Below are 21,616 nucleotides of genomic sequence, written 5' to 3'. Positions count from 1 at the left end.
CTAATACGTTATTAAAATAAAAGGTTGTATTTGTTAACATTAGTTAATGCACTGTGAACTAACATGAACAAACAATGAACAGCTGTATTTTTATTAGCTAACATTAACAAAGATTAATAAATACTGTAATGTATTGATCATTGTTAGTTCATGTTAGTTAGTACATGTTAACTAATGAACCTAATTGTAAAGTGTTACCCATATTTTAAACAATTATATTTAGCTTGGACTAAAAATAATAGAAATTGAATGGAATTTAAAATGAATTATTCTGATAAAATACACATTCATTAACGTAATTAAAATGATACAAAATAAATAATAATTAAGTCGAGCCGTTTGTGTAAACAGATATGACCATCATGGGTACTTGAGCTAAGAGTAAAGGTGCGGATACAAGTGATGAAAACAAGCGAGAACGCAGAGGGCTTTTATTTTGCTACACGTTTTTATTGACGCTCAAGAACACACTTAAAACTTTCATGACACGACTTTCACGAATTAAATTAAAAAAAATAACAATACAATATTCATTCATTAACTAGCATGCAATAGTTCACAGAAGGCCTACATGCAATAACTCGCTTTTTTTAAATACACACATACATGATTAGGGAAATGAAACATGGTTGTATCGTATGGTTCAATGAACAATAACAACAACAAAAATGATCCTAAATATATAATTACTCGGAAAAGAAAAGAAAAAAAAGATGAAAAGAAAAGAAAAGCACAATAATACGGTTAAATAATATCTTTGAATAAGTCATCATAACGCATCAAACATTTTTCATGAAGGATGAAGTAAAAGAGTTAAATTCAGCAAGAAAAAAAGGGAAAGTGTAAAGTAGACTCAAGCCATTTTTGCATACAAGATTTACAGAGATTAACAACATATTCAACGTGTCTCGCCTTTGCACCGGAAGTGACGTCACTCGCGTCAGTTTGTTATGCGCACCAGCTGACCGTCAGAGCCAGAAAGAGCCTACAGACAGCGCTGCTCACACGCACACACACATTATCGCTCTCCGGAATCACGAACATAATATCGGTATCGCAGTATGAGGAGTGAATGCGGTCGGGACAGTGAGTGTGTGTGAATGAGGACCGCGGTTGGGCCAGTCCGTCGCGCGCAGCCTCGAGCCCCGAAGCCCAGGCCTGCGCCAGTGTTTATATAATTACATCAGGCGATGGAAGCGATTCCCTGCTTCGGAAGTAGTTTGTTGGATGTTAGTCTCGCTGCTGGAGACATATAAGTGTTTACTGCCAACGCGAATCTCCCGTCCGCGAGAAACATGTGGTGGAAACTGTTCTTTCTGCTGCTGTATTTCTTGATGCTGTTCATCCTGGCTCGGTTCTTCGAGGCCGTCGTGTGGTATGAGACCGGGATCTTCGCCACGCAGCTGGTGGACCCGGTGACGCTGAGCTTCCGGAGGCTGAAGACCATCCTGGAGTGCCGAGGACTGGGTTACTCCGGCCTGGCGGAGAAGAGGGACGTGCGGGAGCTGGTGGAGAACTCGGGTGAGTGTGTTTGAGTCTCACACACACACACGCATATTCTGTGAGGTATGGGCTGATGTTGAGCATGTTTGCTCCTGAAGGTGAGCTGATGCAGGGCGAGCTGTATTCTGCCATCAAGAACGAGGAGCAGCAGACCGGCTCTGACTCCAGCACGACTTTCAGCGGAGAGATGCACTTCTACGAGCTAGTGGAGGACACTAAAGACGGGATCTGGCTAGTTCAGGTTAGTGTTGATCTGCAGGATCCCTGGCAATACTCAGACAGCTGGACACTCTGCTTCTGCTCCTGCTCAATGTAGATCCAAGCGTGACAGGGCTCCAGACCAACTTTTTTTATTAGGAGCGCTGTAGCCCCTGACTTAAAATTTTAGGAGCGCAAGCAGAAAGTTTAGGGGCACACCTTCACATTTTCCCCCTAAATAACTATTACAGACAAATGCTTTGATAATAAATAGACTTAACGTACAGAAATTATGGTGCAGTTTTATTTTAAGTTCACAGGCTCCAGACTAACATCTGAGGCAGCGGCACTGAGTTCTACTGAAAGTGTTTGGTAGCACTGTGGGATGACAAAGCACTGGTGTATAGATAAAGTTAACTTTAAGGTGTATAGATAAAGTTAACTTTAAGGTGTATAGATAAAGTTAACTTTAATTATCATTCATAATGTCTTAATATTAATTCAAAAGCAAAATGAGTAACAAAATAGATATTAGGGAGTGAAAATAGCCAATAAGTGCCCTCAGCAGCTGTGTTTACAATAATTTAGTCTTTTTTATAAATAGAGACAATCTTTAAAGGATGAACAAAAATGTTTGACCAACACATTAAAAATAACATTTAAATATGATATAGTTTTGAAGTGCTGGAAAAAGATGTAGGCTACTTTTATAACCATAGTATACCATAGTTATAGTTATGCCTGGTTCAGATTACACAATTTTTTTGTATGTTACGATAGTCACTGTGTCAGATTACACCATTTTGACTCCTAAAAATCTTGTCATGTCGTGGACAAGAAACATGTCAGACTACACGTTGCTTTACGACCAGTCATCGCGAGCCGTCTCTCACACACATTCACTCGCACATATATGTACACACACACACACACACCACGCTCTCACTCACTCACACACGCACTCACTCACTCACTCTCGCTTGCGCACGCACACACACACACTCACTCACTCACGCACACACTCTCTCACACACACACTCTCACTCACTCACGCACACACACACACTCACTCACTCACGCACACACTCTCTCACGCACACACTCTCACTCACTCACTCACTCACTCACTCACACACACACACACACACACACACACACACACACACACCCACACACTCTCATTCACTCTTGACGGAACCCGTCATGGAGGACCGTTAAAAAATTAAACATGCTAGTCTTTTTGTCGTGAAGCATCGCAGACGCGACGTCGGTTGTCGCCCACTATGACACACTACACGAGATGGAATTTACTGGTCGCACATGAGCGACTGGATGTAAAATTCAGTCGCACACACTCAAATTTTGGTCGCAAAATGTGTCCATTTGGTCGCAGTCTGGAGCCCTGCGTGAGAAACTTTCATTTACAGGGGTAGCTCACCCTCAGCGTTGGGGAAAGTACAGTATTGCGTCGCTTACGTTACTTTTGCGTTACTTTTCCTCACCTGGGCTGGGCTCGCTGGTTTGATTTGAACTCTTTCCCCGCCATTGACAGAATTTCCCAGCAATCTGTGTGTTCATTAGCCGCTTTTCCATTACCCTTTAAATTGCGGAATTGTGAATTGAAAATACGCCCAATGGAAACACGTAAATTGCGCAAAAACGCACATATATATCGCACAAAAGTTTTTACACTCGCATGAGGGGTTTTTCAGGCTGTTAGAAAAAGGAATATTTAGCGAAACAACATTTACTGGTCACCTAGTGTAGTCTACGTACAAGTTGATCTTTCTTTAAAGAAGGCGTGGTGTGTTTGGACAGAAGACGAGACCGATTTCTTTATTAAACTCATAAAAGACGAAGGGAGTCCTGGATTCTAGACAGCAGAGAAATGCCAGAGTTTATAGAGAGCTTCCTTGTCATCTATACTTGGATAAAATGCGTAAGTCTTCTTTGATGAACAATAATGGCCAGTGCGGTGGCTGAGATATACGTAAACCTGCTAACATCCGTCGCCATGATTTATAGCAGGAGGAAAAAATTACGTTTAGTCGCATTACATCGGGTAAGGGAAACACTGTCATTTCGCAATAGTTTTTATCGACATTTAGAAAACATTGCAAAAGTTTTGCGCAAATCTGTAATGGGAACGTGGAGACTGTTATACGGTAGGGGGCGCTATTACACCGCTTCCGAAAGAGTTCTCCCGATCAAAACAGGAGAAGCAGAAACAAGCGACAGAAGCACTGCTGACGCTCAGGTAAAATAACACAACATTAAACTGCCTAATGTTACTGAATGAAGTGTTGAACATGAAGAGGGTGTTGATGGACTCGACCCACTCCAACAGTGTTTATGATCATCATTATGAATCCCATCTTTGACAAAAACATGATTTTCTCAGCTTTTTGCTCAAAATGTTTTTTTTTTTATGAATCGTACCCACATTAAAGTGTTGATAGAGAAAGAATGCATGCAGCTAGAATAAAACGATTAAAAGCAGAGGCTCTGCTCTTTGTTTTCACATATTGCACGTTCAGATATTCATGCAACAAAATATTCTGAGAGACATAAAAGTTTTGTGAAAATGATCAAAAACGCTGACGGTGGCTGGCAAATTTTTTTTTTTTTTTTTTTGTTAATCGCTGGTGGGGAAAGAGTTAATAACAACAACAATAAAGCCTCAGGCTGATGGAAATGAAGATGCACTCCTGTACAGTAGGGGGCGCTGCTCAAACACCTTCAGTTCAACACTCCTCAGCAATTAAAACACGAAACACTAATGTGATGTTCATTTTTGCTCATTAGTGTGGTTGAATTGGATCATCAAAGGTCAGCAGCAAAGTGAGATGAGTAAATGCTCATATTAGTCTAGAACTACAATCCCCATCATGTTCACACACACACACACACACACCTCTGCACTTACCCACAATTCCTCTCAGCATGAGGACAGCAGAGCTGTCAGCCAATACATGGGAAAACTGTGACCTGCGTTACTTGGTTGGAAAAGTAACACGTATTGTGTTGTAAAAGTAATGCATTACTTGACTAGTTACTTAAAGTAATCTGATTACATGACTTGTGTTACTCCAACACTGGTCATTGTTTCTTCACTCTCACATCGTTCCCAACAGACCTTTAGTGGAGACATGTTCAGTCTCATACAGCAGTGGCTTACAGTCATCTCCAGACGCACACATCAGTCTTCATGGCGCACGCAGCTTTACTCCGCTGTTCGAGCGACGTCGTTTACATATTGAGGACATTGTCTGTTCTTTAAAGGCGGTTCAGAAACTGAAAGCACAGCTCACTCCGCTTACTCATGTCACTGGAGGATAACGCCTCTGTCCTGGTCTCATATACGCTGAGCTCGAGGAAGAGCTGAAGAAGATGAGATTTAGCTGCAGTTTCTGCTGTATAATGAGCCGCTAATCCTGACTGTGTTAGTAGACATCAATGCTCCTTCTGGAGACATGCATTATATGTTTATATAAACTATAAAATAGAAATCGAAGGCACGTTGTGTGTGTACAATATGTATATGTATGTATTTATATAAACGATGACTGTCGTCCTCTTAGGTAATCGCCCAGGACAGAAACCCGCTGTTGAGCACGGCCAACTGGGGCAAAATGGTGCAGAAAGTCTCCCAGTTTGGCATTCGGACCGGCACCTTCAACTGCTCCAGTGACTCGAGGTGAGCAACACCACATTTCTGCAGTCTTTCTTCCTCTCGCCACTGACAGCAGGTTTCACATTCCTGTACGCTGATCAACCAAGCGTGGCATGTCTGAAATGCAGAGTGTGGAGTTAACCTCTGACCCAGTCATGCCTTTTATATTTATATATATATATATGCAGCCACAGTCACAAACAAAATATAGCCGAGAGATTCATGTTTGGATTTATTACAGTTCATCAGTGAGAAGGTTTAATGGCACGAACAGCGCGAGCTTGTGCTCAGATCGTCGGCGCAGTGCCGAGAGAGCGCGTGGTTGCCAGATTAAGCACGTCTGCAATAGTAGTACGGTATTACAATAATGACAAATAACCTAATAATGGAATTAACACAAACAACAACACTAAAATGCCCAGATGCAGTATGATATTGATTATTTTGGGGAAAAATTTGCTTAAGTAAAACGCCGGGTAGAAAATTAACATGACATCTGGCAACCGCAAACAAAAATGTTTTGTCCTTTTTTTTTTGTTGACACAAATAAAGAAAGAGATTTTAATTTTTTAACTACATTTTAATCTCGTATGTTTTGGTCAACGCGTGAATATGGTCATGTTGATGTAGTCAGAGTTATGGTTTTATGGCCTTGGGTGTCTCCTCGTCTTAGTCGCGTCACAGGAATTTCCGCCATAGTTTTTGTTCAGATTAGACTTTCTTCCTTCATTCTCATCTCAGCACATATTTCTACTGAAAGCCACACAAGAAACATGTGAATTATTTTACCCTCCGGTGCTCTTCGTGTGTTTGGTCTCAAATGACCGAAATTATTTTTATTATTTAAATGAAATGAATGTACTGTATTTTAGTCCGATAATGTTTTTTATTCATTATTTTGTATTTTTGGGGAATTTTATGGTGCTAAATTATATTTATGCTGTATTTATAATCCATGTATTCCCTTTTTGAGCATAGACCTGAATTTAATTTCCAACTTAAGCTGGTAAATCTTGAATGCTTCAGAGCACAGAGTTCAGTTTGATCTCTTTTCAAAGACGACACTCGGCAGATTATTGATGAAGTGAAACAAGTTTTAAAAAGTGAGCTTAAAAAAAGTTACAGAATTTTACGTGTATTGTTATTGAAAAAACTATTTTCAATTTTTATATGAAATATATATTTTCAAAAACATGTTTTACTCTAAAACAGTGATAAAATGAAAGCCATAACTCTAAACCAGTGTTGCTCCAGATGTGCGGCTGATCTCTCAGTGAATGAGCGTTCAGTGAGAGTGTGTTCGGCTGCAGTACCAAACGCTTCCACTAGAGGAAACTCCTCTCACTCATTTACAGTGCGCTCATTTCTGACCGCGAGGAGCACAAGCGGCACTGTTTCTCTTAACCTGTTCCAGTCATGTGCATGATTTCTGTGTTCACAGAGCAAGTGCCAAAACCTTTACCAAGTTTCGCTCCATTCTGATGAAGAAAGAAAAAAATTTAATTTAAAAATAATTCAGAAATCCAAAATATGGTGTCATTATCAGAGAAAAATGCATTGATTGTTTCCCCTCGTTCCCTGTTGTCAGGTACTGCCACAAGCGCGGCTGGATGAAGTCCACCCTCATCATGTCGGTCCCGCAGACCTACGCCTCCAAAGGGAAGGTCATGCTGAAGGAGTACGACGGCAGGCGCATCGAGACCGAGCACATCTTTAAGTGGATGACGGCGCACGTCGCCTCGCGCATCAAAACCATCCGCGTCTCCCAGCGCTTGCTGGACGACTGGTACCAGATGGAGAAGCAGCCCGTCAAGATGTTCCTGTTCGCCAGGCTCCTGCAACCCCCCGCCTTCTTCTCCGCGCTCAGCATCAAGTTCACCGGGCGGATCGAGTTCATCTTCGTGGACGTGCGCGACTGGGAAAACACCAGCGTTCTGGAGGAGATCGGGGTTCGGCAGACGCCCTCGTACATCCTCAAAACTCCGGAAGGCATTTACCGGTACGGGAACAGCACCGGGGAGTTCATCTCCTTGCACGCCATGGACTCGTTCCTTCGCTCCGTGCAGCCGGAGGTCAACGACTTGTTCATTTTAAGCTTAGTCATGGTTAATCTGATGGCTTGGATGGATCTTTTCATAACGCAAGGAGCCACTATTAAACGCTTTGTGGTTTTGATTAGCACGCTAGGCACTTATAACTCGCTGCTCATCATCTCCTGGCTGCCAATCCTCGGGTTTCTCCAACTCCCGTACTTGGATAGCTTTTACGAGTACAGCTTGAAACTCTTGCGCTACGCAGACACCACGACCATCGCCTCGTGGGTCCGGTCCGACTGGACCTTTTACTCTTCCCACCCGGCTCTGTTCCTCAGCACTTATCTGGCTCACGGGCTTCTCATCGACTACTTCGAGAAGAAGAGGAGATGCAGCAACGAAGACCAAAACGCCAACAACCTGGAGTGGTTGTCGAGTCTGTGGGATTGGTACACCAGCTACCTGGTGCATCCCATAGCCTCGTTCCAGAACTTTGAGTCCGACTGGGATGACGATCCTAATTTCCTTTTGGAAAGGTTGGCATTCCCCGATCTCTGGCTACACCCGCTCGTTCCGACAGATTACATCAAGAACCTGCCAACCTGGAAGTTCAGACTGAGTCCCGACCCGAACGGTGACCCGGAAGCGCATCACTCGAGTGATCCGGATGGTAATCCGGAGCCGGACCCGGACTGGTCTGGGTGGCCGTGTGGGATGCTCCACTGCAGCGAGTGTGTGGTGTGTCTGGAGAACTTTGACACGGATTGCCTGGTCATGGGTCTGCCGTGTGGTCACGTGTTCCACCAGCAGTGCATTGTGGTCTGGCTGGCCGGTGGGCGGCACTGTTGCCCCGTGTGCCGGTGGCCGTCGAACAAGAAACGACCCGCGAGACCGCGCGCAACTGAACCGCTGGATCCCGAGTAACCCGGAACCGTTTACGTCTCGCTTCCCGCCGGTGTTGTCAAAAGGACGGACTTCGGTACCAAGTCGATACTGACATTTAAAAAATGGATTCATAAACGCCTCTGATTGGCCGTTGTGTTCACGAGCTCATCGGATATGGCTGTGATTGGCTACAATGATCAGCGCACGGGAGCGTTTGAGAGTGTTTTGAAAGCGCTAGCAGGACCGGTCCGCTGATAGACTCCTGCTTTCAAGTGTGTGTGTGTGTGTGTGTGTGTGTGTGTGTGTGTGTGTGTGTGTGTGTGTGTGTGTGTGTGTGTGTGTGTGTGTGTGTGTGTGTGTGTGTGTGTGTGTGTGTGTGTGTGTGTGTGTGTGTGTGTGTGTGTGTGTGTGTGTGTGTAAGCGCTCGCTCGCCTCATTGATGTCTATTTGCAACATGTTTTTGAAGCACTGATCATTCTAGCCAATCACAGACATATCTGATGAGCTCGTGAACACAACGGCCAATCAGAGGAGTTTACGAGTCCGCTCAAAGCGGCGCATTCTTAAAATTTCAGTATCAATTTGGTAGCGAAGTCGGTACTTCTGACAACACTACTCCCTGCACTTATTTAAAAAAGAAGAAACAAACAAATGACTTGATGTGTTTAGTCTTTAGATTCATAACATTGGCTCCTGGGGTTTTTGTTGGTGGTTTTAACTTTGCACAGTGTTTAATTAAAAAACGCATACTTCCCAATATATATTTTTGAATCTTTTTTTTTTTTTTAAAGGGAAAAAACTTGATTTGGGTGAAATGCCTTGTACTTAGATTTAAAAAAAAAAAAAAAAAAAAGATTTTAAAAGCTAAAAATGATTAAAATATTGGCTGGTAATGTTTCTGTTGTAGCACTCATCATGAATCCCAGTGAGACGTCGTGTTCCTGTTCCTGAGAATCACATCGTGTGTTCAGTGTGTCTCCAAAATGTGAAAGATGTGTGTAAGATTGAGTTCCCTCACTACATCATCGGGGAGATGTGAGTCTTTATAAAGGGTCAACACTCTGGGCATGTGCATAATGATGTTTTGTTTGTTGAGAAAAGTGATAGCTTTACATAACTTGAATTAAACTGCCCTGTGCACAATTAAAACATGGCTTTTCTTCATGGCTCCATCTGCATTTTATGTTATTGTCTTGTTGGAGCATGTTAGTTTTTTATTACGTTTCGAACCGCATCTTTTGGCATTAACACTAATACAGACTTGACCCCTTTGACCTCTGCTGTTAGTCAGAGTCTAAAAGTGATTTGGGAACTTATACCTGTAATGATGTTCAATTCAATAAAGTCCCGTTTTCTCACCGGTGTTACAATGTGGATCCGCTCAGTTTTGTCCAGTCACGACCATTTTAGCTGAATATACACATCCCATATAGATCAATGGTAAATATTATAATATAGTAACTATGGATTAACACACATTAATTATTGCAGAAATTGTAATTTACATGCAGGAAACTTCATTGCAACCTCACCTTATATGCCTCCTACAATCATTCACCATGGTGGCACCCAAAACACTATATTTACAGTTATTAATGATGTTTGTTACGCTTTATTGAGGTGCTATTCATTTTCATATTAATATACAGTACAGGCCAAAAGTTTGGACACATTACTATTTTTAATGTTTTTGAAAGAAGTTTCTTCTGCTCATCAAGCCTGCATTTATTTGATCAAAAATACAGAAAACAAATGTAATATTGTGATATATTATTACAATTTAAAATAATTGGTTTTCAATTTATTATACTTTAAATTATCATTTATTTCTGTGATGTAAAGCTGAATTTTCAGCATCATTACTCCAGTCTATCACATGATCCTTTAGAAATCATCCTAATATGAGGATTCATTATCAAAGTTGGAAACAGTTCTGCTGCTTAATATTTTTTCTAGGGCTGTCAAACGATTAATCGCATCCAAAATAAAAGTTTGTTTTTACATAATATATGTGTGTGTGTACGGTGTATAATTATTTTCTATATATAAATACACACACATGCATATATATTTAAGAAAAATGTGTTATTTATATATAAAATATTTATATATAATATAAATTATATATAATATAAATATATATACACAGTATATACATGCAAATATTTCTTAAATATATACATGCATGTGTGTGTATTTATATATAGAAAATAATTATACACCGTACACACACATATATTATGTAAAAACAAACTTTTATTTGGGACGTGATTAATCGTTTGACAGCCCTAATTTTTTCATAACCTGTGATACTTTTTTAGGATACTTTGATGAATAAAAAGTAAAAAATAAAAATAAAGAAGCAAATTTTTTAAAAATAGAAATCTTTTGTAACAACAATATACACGACTGGTCAGTAATTTTTTTTTCTTTCTTTTTCTGAAATAAATCAATACTTTTATTCAGCAAGGATGTGTTAAATTGATAAAAAGTGATAGTAAAGAAGATTTATATTATTAGAAAATATTTTTTTATTTAGAATAAATGCAGTTCTTTTTAACCTTTTATTCATCAAATATATCAGGCAGCAGAACTGTGTCCAACACTCATAATAAATCCTCATAATTAGAGTGATTTCTAAAGGATCATGTGATTGACTGGAGTAATGATGCTGAAAATTCAGCTTTGCATCACAGAAATAAATTATTTTTAAAGTATATTCAAATAGAAAACTATTATTTTAAGTTGTAATAATATTTCACAATATTACTGTTTTTTTTCTGTATTTTTGATCAAACGCAGCCATGATAAGCGTTAGAGACTTCTTTCAAAAATATAAAAAAACGTAATGTTTCCAGACTTTTGACCTGTACTGTATATTTTTCATATTACAGTACTAATGAGAATGAGACTACAGCATTTTGCATTGTTCTTATGATAATTTAGGGTTTAATTGTGCTAAAAACAACGCACCTTAAAATAAAGGGTTACACTATTTGGTTACACTTTATTTTAACGTGTCACTGTTACAGTGTAATTATATTTTTAAGTACTGAACAATATTAATTAACTACATACTGACTATAGGGTTAGGGTAGGATTAGGGTTTGGTTGAGGGTTAGTTACATGTGATTATGCATAATTTACTGTCATTACTATGGTAAGTACATGTAACATATGTAACATGGACACTGTAAAATAAAGTGTTACCCAATATTTTAAGGTGTCCCTCTTAGTGTAATTATACATTTAAGTTCGGATTAATAATAATGAACTACATTTACATACTAAAGGGTTAGGATTAGGGTGTGGTTTAGGTTAGTTGCATGTAATTAAGCACAATTAGTAATTACTATCTACATGTAACGTGTAACAAAGACACTGTAAAATAAAGTGGGTTGCACTTTATTTTAAGGTGTCATTGTTACAGTGTAATTATATATTTAAGTACTGAGTGATATTAATAAACTACATGTACTTACTATAGGGTTAGGGTAGGATTAGGTTGAAGAGTTAGTTGCATGTAATTATGCATAATTTACTGTCATTATTATGGTAAGTAATAAAGTGTTACCTCTATACCTCAGCTGTCTCAACGAAAGCTCCATGCTTTCTATAATCTGTGTATTTAATGTCAGAATGAGTATCATTTTGGTTATGAGTGAACACTTGAGAATCAACGAATGAAATCATTTCGCATCTGAGTATTCTCTCTTCTACGAGCTCGTGACGTATGCCGACGTTGGGCGTGCCTACTGCGCATGCGCTGCTCTGTCACACCGCGCACCAGTGCTGCTGCTGGAGCTAATCTTCAGTGTGCTGGGGCTAGTCGCTGTCGAGGTTGATCACATTGATAATGTTTTGCTGAAACTGGTCGCATATTTCTGATCTTCAGTCCGGGACTCAGAATCATGCTGCGCGTGTGTTGGAAAGGGGCGCGTGCTGCAGCGCGGGTGAGTTGATCCTGCGCGAGCGGTCATTCAGTGACCCACAGCGAGGCCCGAGGAGGACTCGTGTCGCTAAACTACGGCTAACACGAACCCCTTGAGTATTTATTTAATTAACCGGGGATTATATTAAACTAAACCGGAATGAGTTGAGGATTTCATCAGTTGAGGTTTGTTATTTGTAGTTTAGGTGGCGCACGTCAAACGACGTAACGTGCGGTCGAAAGAGGCGTTGATAATTTGATAGGCAGATCCGTCGAACCAATGAAAACTCTCGATTAAGTGAGTGACGCCCCCCTCCACCAATAAAAACCTAGCATGTACACCGGCGTAAAAATGGGCGGGCTTTGTATGATTCATATTTTCTGACACACTAGCTAGCCAACAGCTGTCTGAAAATCTTTAGTTTTTACATGTATTCGCCTTTATTTACACTTAACTGTATTTTACCAACATCCTGTTCACTAAGAACATTTTAAGCGTAGATCTATACGACAGACCGTGAACTGGTTATTGGGTTTGTCCAAAAGAAGGACGTGACCTTGTCATTGAAAAGTTCAGAAAGTTTCCCACACAAACGCTGACGTCACGTTCAGCATGGCGCTTTTATGCAAATGAGTGTCATGAATAATCGATGCTGTGGACAGAAGCTGATAAACTTTCACCCGGCTTACTGACATTGAAGAAAAGGAAACTAATCATTCATTAATTCATTCTTTCATTCATTCATTGTTGTTTATTGCGTTTACTGAATGTCTGATACACAATGATGGTTTCTTGATTTGAGAGCCACCTATATATATATATATATTTCATTAACCTGCTTTAACTGGACAACATTTAAATCTGATATGAGTGGCCATTTGTCATTAATCGATGTAAAACAGTGTTTGTGCTCAGAGTAAAGGAAAGCTATCTCTTGAATATTGATTGCTGTAGTTGATGATCTGATGTAGTGTGTGTGAGATGGTGATGTGTGTGTTTGTGTGTTTGTTTCTCTGCAGTGTGGTAAAGTGTCGGGCCATCCATTACAGCAGTGCCGCAGATACACCACAGCCGGAGACTCCGGGTACCACGCCAAACCCCACACACACAACCATATTGCTGACTTATTTATTTTAAAACGTTAACACACAGTGCATTAGCATGACAGTGACCGGTGACTTAAGAAAATGTACCGGCCATAATTATTTTTTTTACCGGCCATGAAACTGTTTTGACAGTAATGACACCAAAATTTCAATTCCAATTTCGATACCACAGCTAAAACTACTGGTCTATCTAATATACATTTAAAACATTATTAAAGACAAGTAATCAGTCAGTAATTAAATAAAGAACAAATAATCAAATTACAAGCAAAAGCACAAATAAATACAATATAACAAAGGTACAGATTAAATAAACTGTGCTTTTCAGGTACGTAGGTCTGACAGTAGTTTTCAGGGGAGAAATTTAATAAAGTAAGCAAATGTAAAATAACACTACACAGTCTTCACTGTATAAATTAAACATCCTTATTAAAGTTACTAAAGTTATTCAGTCGAGAGCAGTGAGTGATTTCCTCTTTGTCTTTGTTGTTTGATTAACATTATAAACTCAGACGTCAGCAGGAATATTAGGCTCTGTCCCTTTAAGAGTGAATGCACAGATCTAATACACTGATACACGCGTTTACTTGCTCAACTGTTTATGTTCCCTTAAGACATAACCGACTATGTTTACTAGGATTTTTTTTTTACATAATTTTGTGTGAATTTGTCCGAGTAATGAAATGAGTTACTGAGTTTCCCGTCGTCTTGTGCTTGAATATTTAAACTGGCACGGCTTAAGCTTTCGTGATGATGCAGCGCTGACCCGTCAACTGTCCCGAGTGCCGTTCATGTTCATGTTTGGATTCATAAAAATATTACTAGCCAACTGGTTTCATATACTTGCCACGTCAGATTTTACTCGCATTTGGCGCTTAGCTTAGACATCTTAGGCAGTGTTCACACTTGGCATGTTGGATTAAAGCGAGCTCTGCTGCGACTGCTCTGTTAGTGCCCTTCATGTGATTAAGTGTGAGCGCTGCCACCCGAACCCTGGTGCGCACCGACCAAACAAACTAAAGACATCCAAACGAACCAAAAACAGGACATGACATTGTAATAGCAATTTTTTAACCTTACTGAAAAACAGCATCAATAGGTGTAAGAAACATTCAAGAGGCAAAATTGTAATAAAGAGAAAAGGCTTTATTCTCTGAGGATTCTTTTCACAGACCGCAGCCACCCACCCAGCCATGAAAAACAGACAATCCTAAAAACATAATAAAACTGAGACATTCTATACAGGTTTCTAACATCTTGACCACACCTACTTAGTTTTCTGTAACTTTCCAAAAGATACCCCCTATCTTCAACTGGCCTGGACTGGTTTTCTACCCCCCTGAGCAGGTCACACTGTTCTTTGTCCCTGAGAAGCCAAAAGGCCTTCATTTATGACCTAAATTACCTCCTGCTTCCCTCAGTTGCTAGAAACCCTCACAGAAACACATGATTAAATGGAATTAACAGTTTGGAAACAAATGAATATAAGAAATACTGAATTTTTCCACAACAACATGACAAGATGCGACCCTAAAAAGGACAGAATGCTCAAGATTACCTGGTTCTTCTTAATCCTTATGCCTTTTATTCCACATCTTTGGGGTCTGTGTTTAAAATGACTGTGTGTGTGTGTCAGGTCTAAATGTATCATTTTCTGTTTTGGCCCAGAACTGAACACACCCTTAGTTTTAACATTTCACACTTGAATGCATCTCAAATCAGACTTCTTGCACCACAGATCCTCTGCTGGGAAGATAGTGGCCGCCAGTCTCCTGACGGTGGGTGGCGGTGTTGGCGGGACGATCCTCTATGCCAAGTGGGACCCGAAGTTTCGTGCAAATGTCGAGAAGAGCGTTCCTTACTCTGATCAAGTGTTTGGGATGGTGCTTGGGCCGCCCGCCCCTCCACCCGTCCCTTTACTGAAGAAACCGGTAGGATTACTCTCACTTCCACTTTCACTCTGACTGTCCTCAGTTCTGCCAGTTAGACCAGAGGCCGTCACTCAGGGCTCCACATTAAGCCTTCTCATGGTGCTTGGCCAGACATGTTTTATTTTTGTGGTGTAAATATAAGCAATATTCTTTCACAATATCGGAGCTTTGCCACTTGTGATATTTACCCCAAGGGATTTCTTTTTTAACCTGCATATAGGGCGTTTTTCTCCCTAATTTTATTAAATGTATGATTCACCTTTCATTTTATATTCTCAGATTTGATTTGATTGAATAAGACACTATAGGGCAGTTACCAATCAAATGAATTCACATTTACACTGAAAAATAATAACTGCATTAAATAATGTTATGTTACTATTTAAAATATTTCCTTAAAGGAACCGTATGTAAGATTGTGGCCAAAACTGGTACTGCAATCACTTTCAAATTACTGTAGAGCGGTGTATCCCCCCCTCCCCCCTCCCCCCCCCCCCCTCCCCCTGACTCGAGGTTGCCAGATAGGCTGCAGGATCCAGCAGGAACGTTGGTAACTAGAGCAGAGCTGGCAACCCGGATGCCGAAACACTACTGACTTCGTGATTGGTTGATAGGTGGAGGGTGGAGCATCAGGCTCAAACACAACATGACAACATGAACATCAGTTGAGGGCTGCAACTTCACTTTTAAATGACAATATCCTGGCCGTACTACTGTTGCCAGTGATACAAGTATTTGAAATGAACATGATTTCTTAATGTCTAGTGACATATCAGGGCCATTTTATGATTAATTGAAATACATTTCTTACATACGGTTCCTTTAAAATACAAGAAATGTTGGGGGGAAAATTATACTTTTAAACATGAAAGTAAACTACCAGTAGGTGGCGGCAAATGACCGGCGTCTTAATAAGTGAGTCATTCATTCATCCAAACGATTCGTTCAAATGGCAGATTTATTCAAGAATAAGGCCGTGGTTTATAAATGGGTCGTTGAATCTTTAACTCGACCGATTCGTTTAAATTGCTTTTTTTTTTTCGAAAAAAAACATTTCTCCTTTAGAGGCTGTGCGAGCCTCAGCGCAACCTTACCGTCAATACATTATACACAGTGGTTAAAGTGGGATTTGGCAGGTGGGGGAACCCTCAAATTTTGTGTAGGTGCAACAGGGGGAAATGACTCACCGTGGGACTACATATTGAGTATCGTGGTATAGCAATACTTTTTGGGATAAGAGTGTCACTGTGGCACCAAGTATCACACCGCAATATGGAACACAACCTTGTTTTTCACAATGTAAATTTAAACATAAAAATGGGAAGTCCAAAACTGACTCAAATGTGAGGTAGTTATGGGGGTTCGGGGGCATGCTCCCTCGTGACAATTTTGATTTCTCTGACCTACATATGTGCAATTTAGGGCTTTTGAAGGCCAAAAAAAAAAAGAAATTTATCAATTTAAACCCTTGTCATTAGATTATTTGTCAACACCTGCTCTCTCCTCATCTTCATCTTTCTTTTTCTCTCAGTCTCCTTATCCTGCACTCCTTCTTCCCCTCCTAAAGCTGAACTTTGACTGATAGTCTTTTCTTTCTCGCCTGTGTCAGTAAAGAAAGTAAACACAGGCTCAACTGATATTTATATGTTTTATGAATCAGATTCTGAGTTAATTGACTCAAGGCTGCCAGGAAAGCTGTGGCCTGAGTCAGTATTGCCAGTAGGAGCCTTCTACAAGCTTCGGGATTTGAAGACGTCTGTTTTTAAATGTTAAAAGTAATTTTAAATAATAAAGATTATAGGCTGTTTACCGCAGTTGGTGTAATTAGCAGACGTTCCCTTAGGCATCATGCGCTGTGGAAACGCGTCAAATATAAATACGCGTATAATAATAAATAATAAAATATATTACAAGGGAAAACAAATGTCCGGCGAATATCGAACCTAAATTAAGGGTGGTTGAGCACGGTAAAGTTAGTTTTAGGTTAGTTTTAGGTTCTCACGTGAGTGCATTTCACACATTAGTAATCGCTGGCGTTCAGCGAGGAGGGGAGGCGTGAACCGGTGTAGATGCAAATCAGACAGGAGAACCGTAACTGGGAACATAATGTCGGGAAGTGTGTTTGTGAATGCGGGGCCAGGGGGTGATATTCAGTTTTGATTTGATGAATGATGAGAATCATTGAATTTGATGAGAATGATTTGATTTGATTTGATTTGATTTGATTTGATTTGAATATTTATTTATTAATTTATCTGAGGTGCCGGAACGCAGTTCCGGACCGTTCCGGCCCACTTCAACCCCTGATTATACAGCCTATTATTATATACTATCAATCACTACTTACTAGGGCTGGGCGATATGGCCAAAAAAAAATCACGATAATTTTTTTTATATCAGTCAATATGGATAATTATCACGATAAAAGTCAAATCTTTATTTCTTTCAAGTTTAAAGGCAGATTTTTGCTTCTAAGTGAAAGTTGTAGAAACCAGAGCGTTAATTGTGGTTTTAAACTACTCTTTATTGTCAGAACATATTAGGACAAACACTTGCCAAACTGGTGAACATTTCACAAATCTGAGGTAGAACATTCAAACATTTGTCATTTTTCTTTAACAAAATAAATATATTTATTGGACAATTTCTTAGTTTCTGCATGTGCTAATTTTTTTTTTTGGTAAAATGTAATATTCTGACTGTTTGAGTTTTATTAAACTTAACCATTGGTCATCCAGTATCATGCATTAGATCATGACGACCACAGATGAAACCAGGCATAGCCTGTAACCTCACTATCATGGCAAAATGTAACGTTATGGTTTCTGTGGTATTTGTATGAAAAACAGTATCCTAAATACATTATTAAATACTGTAATTATATTCCATTAGTCCTTTAATACATTGTCTACATTAATAATATAATACAATTCAGTATATCCCACATTTCATGGTGCAGTTAATATTACTAGGCTAACGTTACAGTAAATCCATGGTAAATGATGGGAATTTGTAGACGGAAAAGCCTTCTGCGCAGTGTTTCTCCTGTTCGTCAGCGCTGTTTCATCTGACTTTAAACTGGTATAAATCACTGAGACATTGTGTTCCTCGCTGAACTCCAGCGCTTCTCACTGGATCTCGTGACGAGAGCGATCAGAGTAAACGCCTCTGCTCTAGTGAGCTCGCGCTGCGCTGCCGTTTGGACTTTGAGCCGAGCGGATAAAATGAGCCGCGGTTCAAATGAGTTTTGTTCTGCTTTTGGCGCATAAACATTATCGAACTCTTGATATCGTTTTATCAAGAAAAATTATATCGCGATAATTATCGTTATCGTTTTATCGCCCAGCCCTGCTACTTACATTAAATGTAATAAAATCAGTCATTCTCGCGTTTCGGGGATTCCCTAGTTGTTGTCCACCTGTCATTGATGTATTCAGACTCTCTGTGCTTCTGTCAGTGATGAACAGGGATTTTTCCTTTAACAGGGAAAGGTCGAGCCCCTGCAGATCTCCTCAGTGCCAGAAGCTCTGAAGGAGTCCAAGCAGCCGAAAGCCAAAGCCTCGAGGTCTGACCCGACTCCTGTGGAAGCAGCGGCAGAAGAAGCTCCGGCTCCGGCACAGACACTCCAGGGTGAGCGAGACACACACTTCATCGCACTCAGACTCTCACATGACCAACAGATACACTCGAGAAGTGGGTCTACTGTCAATTAGGGGTGTGTGATATAGATATAGTCTGCGATAATATCGTGATTGTTTAACGATGTGTGATCTGACATTATCCAGAATGTCCCTCACTTCACTAAAACACACTCAGACACTTGACACTTTACACTACATGTAGTCTAGTAGGTTAGACTAGTGCACTTGTGCGTTTAGAGCGCACACTTTCACTGTGTGATTTACTTGCATTTATAATGACCTCAATATTCAAGATAAGGGGCAAAAATACCTCTTTATATTTATATCATTTAATATAGTTATATATAATATCTATATAATATATCTAAGTGACTTACATTTTAGACACAATATCGCCTGTTTTTGCTCTATTTCTCAAATGAAGATAGTCTGTAACGAGCCACAGGACTGATCCGCGTCTCTGAGCGACACACAGCGGTGTGACTCACTCATTACGGCAGTCACATGCTTCGTTCCTTAATGAATCAACCGTTTGAATGAATAAGTTGAAACTCAATGACTTTCTCAGTAACAGTGACTTAATTTCACATTTAGAGTATCTTTTCATTTTTTAACTAATTTCTAATATCAATATTCAGCGTTTTATGGTTAAAACATCAGCACATTATTTCTGCATGTGTAAGTGCAGCTTAAACACATTCATGTCCCTCTAAATCCACTTATGTCTTATTATTATAATAGAATTTATTGATCAAATGTAAATATTTGACACAAAAGATGATGCATACATTTATTTAGGTTAAAATGGCTTTATAAAGATAAAAATGCCCATAAAAGGTCAAACTGAAGATGACTCTGTCACCGCTGTGAACTGACCAGCACACACAATATTCAGGATGCTGTTAAATGAGAAATGAATGTTTTAGTTGTTGGTCTTCATGGAGGAAGTGCGTTTTACACGAACCAAACTGAAATGAAGAGCAATTCAAGATCATGCAGATTTCACTTGATATAATGCACTGTGTGATATAGAATTATTAGGATTTATGGCATAACGGCAATAATTTAGGTCTGCAATTAGAAATAATAGTTCAGCTGTAATAAAATATTTCTAGGTCTGTATAGTACAAACACAACTATTGCCTGTAATATTAGGACAGACTTCTATTCACACCGAGAGCAAGTATTTAAGAAGATATATATTTATATATAAATCAGCCAGACTGATTAATCACAGTATAGTTGACCGTTTTTTAATAATTGCTGATAAGCACAGTGAGTTGGATGATTGACAGGTGTGTTGGTTCTGAAAATCTCTCATTCATAAATCCTCTCCTGTGGCCTCATGGGATAGAAAAGTGTCCATCACATGCACTCTTCAGAACCTCACCAGAAGGAGTAGGTCATCCGAGTATTTTTCACACAAAAAAACAAGTTTATGAAAATGTTTTTTGAACATTATTTTATATAAAAATGTATTTAATGAAACATGTTAAACACTGAAACTGCTAGAAAATCGAAGCCAAAGTCGTGTTGCAAGAGTGTGTTTGGGTGCAGTAACAGATTCTCCCCATTAGATGCCAGTCAAAGTCTTGGCTCTGTAATATGCAGACCCAACTTTATGCATGTTTTGTAAGATTCCCCTCTCTGTTCAACATTTCATTGGACTGTCCTGGGTATAATACAAGTAGAATGCTCTTTTATGAAGTTATTTCACTTAAGGACTTGTTTAGTAAGATTATGCCTGAAAAGGTTTTGGATTTTTTAATCATATTTCATTTAAAAAAACTTGTTTGTTTGCTTGGTTTTATTGTATTTATATGATATTTGTATTTTTGTAATTTCATTTTTGCCATGAAAATTTTAATGGGTTTCAATGGGGTGATTTTTGTCCTGAAGGTCCTGGGAGGAACTATTGTGTGTTACCAGTGCAAAATATATTTATTAAAGGAAATGAGGGTGAAATGGTAAAATTCCAATAGAAATACACACCTGTGCCAAAATGTATGCATTTGGCATTAACACAGGCAACATCAAAAAACAAAACTGAAAAAGACGAGTGTCCATAAGAATGCTCAAGGGTTAATTTCTGAATTAAAGTTGTAATAAAATTGGCAGAGGCCATTTGAAAATTCAGAAATGTCGCACAAGAGTTAAAGCACACACACACACACACACTAAAGCGACTGCTCTGCTGGATCAGATGTGTGTTTCTCATGTTGCAGAAGCCTCAGCAGAGGCCGCTCACATTATCTCTGCTATCAGCGATGTGCCCTCTGTGCCCGCGCCGGGTACGAGTGACGAAAGCCCCGCGGGCCACGCGGCGCCGGCAGGTCAGAACCGGCTCACACACACGCCTGCTGCTCCCGACAACTGATACACACCCCGTGTGTGTGAGCGCATCAGATCAGTTGTTGGGCATCAGTGTCTCTTCCTCTCTGCATGTTCTCTAACGCCATCCATCCTCAGTGTGATCATGTGACTCATGCTAACATCTGTTGTGTTCGTTGTGTTTTCTTCAGTTCTTTACTAACACACTGTGCTAACCAGTATTCTCTCCCATTGACTGACTAATGTCCATCCTCTTTTCTTTTTAATGCTCTGTGACCCGTGTGCTTGAATGTTAGTCTGAGGAGAACTGATCATCTGAAAATGAACAGATACTTCAGGTTATGGATCAATTTGGCGAGTGTGTGTGTGTGTGTGTGAGAGAG

General features: G+C 39.7%; 2 protein-coding genes across 3 annotated transcripts in view; both read left to right on the top strand.

Annotated features, from left to right (window-relative positions):
• The first annotated feature begins 916 nt into the window (after window positions 1-916).
• Window positions 917-9,276, top strand: rnf103 (ring finger protein 103). Its single transcript, XM_079891879.1, has 4 exons — window positions 917-1,521; window positions 1,602-1,744; window positions 5,283-5,398; window positions 6,963-9,276. Exons 1-4 carry the CDS (start codon window positions 1,296-1,298, stop codon window positions 8,329-8,331), a joined length of 1,854 nt encoding a protein of 617 aa, XP_079748005.1. The 5' UTR covers window positions 917-1,295; the 3' UTR covers window positions 8,332-9,276.
• A 2,743-nt stretch (window positions 9,277-12,019) lies between these two features.
• The window catches only part of immt (inner membrane protein, mitochondrial (mitofilin)), a 22,746-nt gene continuing 13,149 nt past the window's right edge, over window positions 12,020-21,616 (top strand). For both annotated transcript variants that reach the window (XM_079892671.1, XM_079892670.1), the window contains exons 1-5: window positions 12,020-12,245; window positions 13,244-13,308; window positions 15,069-15,261; window positions 18,747-18,891; window positions 21,128-21,235. In XM_079892671.1, coding sequence (XP_079748797.1) covers window positions 12,204-12,245; window positions 13,244-13,308; window positions 15,069-15,261; window positions 18,747-18,891; window positions 21,128-21,235 — 553 coding nt within the window. In that variant the 5' untranslated portion in view covers window positions 12,020-12,203. The remainder of the gene's footprint in view (window positions 12,246-13,243; window positions 13,309-15,068; window positions 15,262-18,746; window positions 18,892-21,127; window positions 21,236-21,616) is intronic.

Source organism: Squalius cephalus (assembly GCF_949319135.1).
Source record: "Squalius cephalus genome assembly, chromosome: 14".
Lineage (NCBI taxonomy): Eukaryota > Metazoa > Chordata > Actinopteri > Cypriniformes > Leuciscidae > Squalius > Squalius cephalus.
This window is presented reverse-complemented; position numbering and strand designations above follow the sequence as displayed.